The following is a 1,509-nucleotide window of genomic DNA, read 5'->3' on the forward strand; positions in this document are numbered from 1 at the left end:
CTTGGTTCTTCTGTTAATTCTAGCGCATTCTCCAGTAGAATCGCTCGAGAATTAATTCATGACCGTGAATTCGTTCTAGAATGCATTTCAGGAGCAGGTAATTCATTAAGCTTTCTTGATTATGGTGGTTCGTCTCTAGTTAATCATAGTGATTTTGTTGATGAACTAATTGATATTCAATGTCAGTATAGTTCAGCAATGTGGACTTCTAAAGATTATTTCAATTCTCTTAATGAGGAAAGACAGTTGAGAATTATTAGAATAGATCCTGTATGCTTAGAACATTGCAAGGGCGAACTAAAAAACAGTAGACAACTAGTATTGGACTATATATTACAAGATCGTAAAATTTTAGAATCGTTGAACGACGAGTTAAGAAATGACCGAGAAATAATCAGGTTGGCGATAAAAGAACATTACGGAGCTCTAAAGTTTGCATCAGCGGAATTGCAAAATGATAAGTCATTGTTACAGGAAGCACTTTTATATGATACTGGTAATTATAATTATGCATCAGAAGAATTAAAAACAGATAAGGAGATACTAGAGTTTTTAATAGGTAGAGACGGATGCTACTTTGAGTATGCTCCTGAATCTTGGAAAAATTCGAGAGACTTTGTTGTAAAAGCAATTAGAAATTCAATGTCAAATATATCTGACTTTTTGGGATATAGTCTGAAGGAAGATAGAGATTTAATATTAGAATACGTAAGAAGAATTGGAAGTATTGAAGAAATACCACAAGAATACAAACAAGACAGAGACATAGTATTAGAGGCTGTCCAATTAGATGGAAATAACTTGAAATACGCCAGTCATTCTCTCCAACAAGACAGAGAATTGTTAATCATTGCAGTACGAAACGGATTGAGCTTAAGAAATATCAATGAATCAGAATTAGATAGAGAAATAGTTTATGAAGCTTGCAGATATGATACTCATCCTCTGAAATATGTTCCAGAAGAATACAGAGATGAGGAGGAAATAGTGCAAGCAATTGCATTCTCAGAGAATGCTTCATCTTTCGAGTACGTGTCTGAAAGATTAAGGAACAATATTGATTTTATTAGGAAGTTAACTAGGATTAATGGTTATTTGATTCAATATATTCCAAAATATTTGCGAAATGATAGAGAAATTGCTCTAAATGCAATTCGTCATGGATGTAACTACCTATCAGAAGATTTGCAAAATGACAAGGAAACAAACAGTGGGTTGTGTAAGTCAAGGTCATTGGCTTTCTTGTTGGTTTGTTTTTCCCTTTCTAATATTCACGAAGGAAAGTATCAGAAATCAGCAACTTCTTATTATGGAAAAAATGGAGACGCAACAATATTGTGGAGTGAAGATTTAAAGTCATGTCTATTCTATTTTGATTTGAAATGTGAAGAGGTAGTTAAGGTTGATTTAAATTCAAGCAAGTGGCTCCCTTATTGGAGTAAGGAAGAAATTCAAAAGGAATTTGCTTTTAAAACTCACCAAATGGAAAGTCATCCGAAAATTCACTCT

General features: G+C 33.3%; 1 protein-coding gene across 1 annotated transcript in view; it reads left to right on the top strand.

Annotated features, from left to right (window-relative positions):
• Positions 1 to 198: 198 nt before the first annotated feature.
• NAEGRDRAFT_54060 (uncharacterized protein) overlaps positions 199 to 1,509 on the top strand; it is a gene marked incomplete at both ends in the record, with an annotated part of 9,596 nt that continues 8,285 nt past the window's right edge. Inside the window, one exon of the mRNA XM_002669543.1 lies at positions 199 to 1,219. Coding sequence (XP_002669589.1) covers positions 199 to 1,219 — 1,021 coding nt within the window. The remainder of the gene's footprint in view (positions 1,220 to 1,509) is intronic.

The sequence above is a fragment of the Naegleria gruberi genome (genome assembly GCF_000004985.1).
Source record: "Naegleria gruberi genomic scaffold NAEGRscaffold_80, whole genome shotgun sequence".
Classification (NCBI taxonomy): Eukaryota; Heterolobosea; class Eutetramitea; order Acrasida; family Naegleriidae; genus Naegleria; species Naegleria gruberi.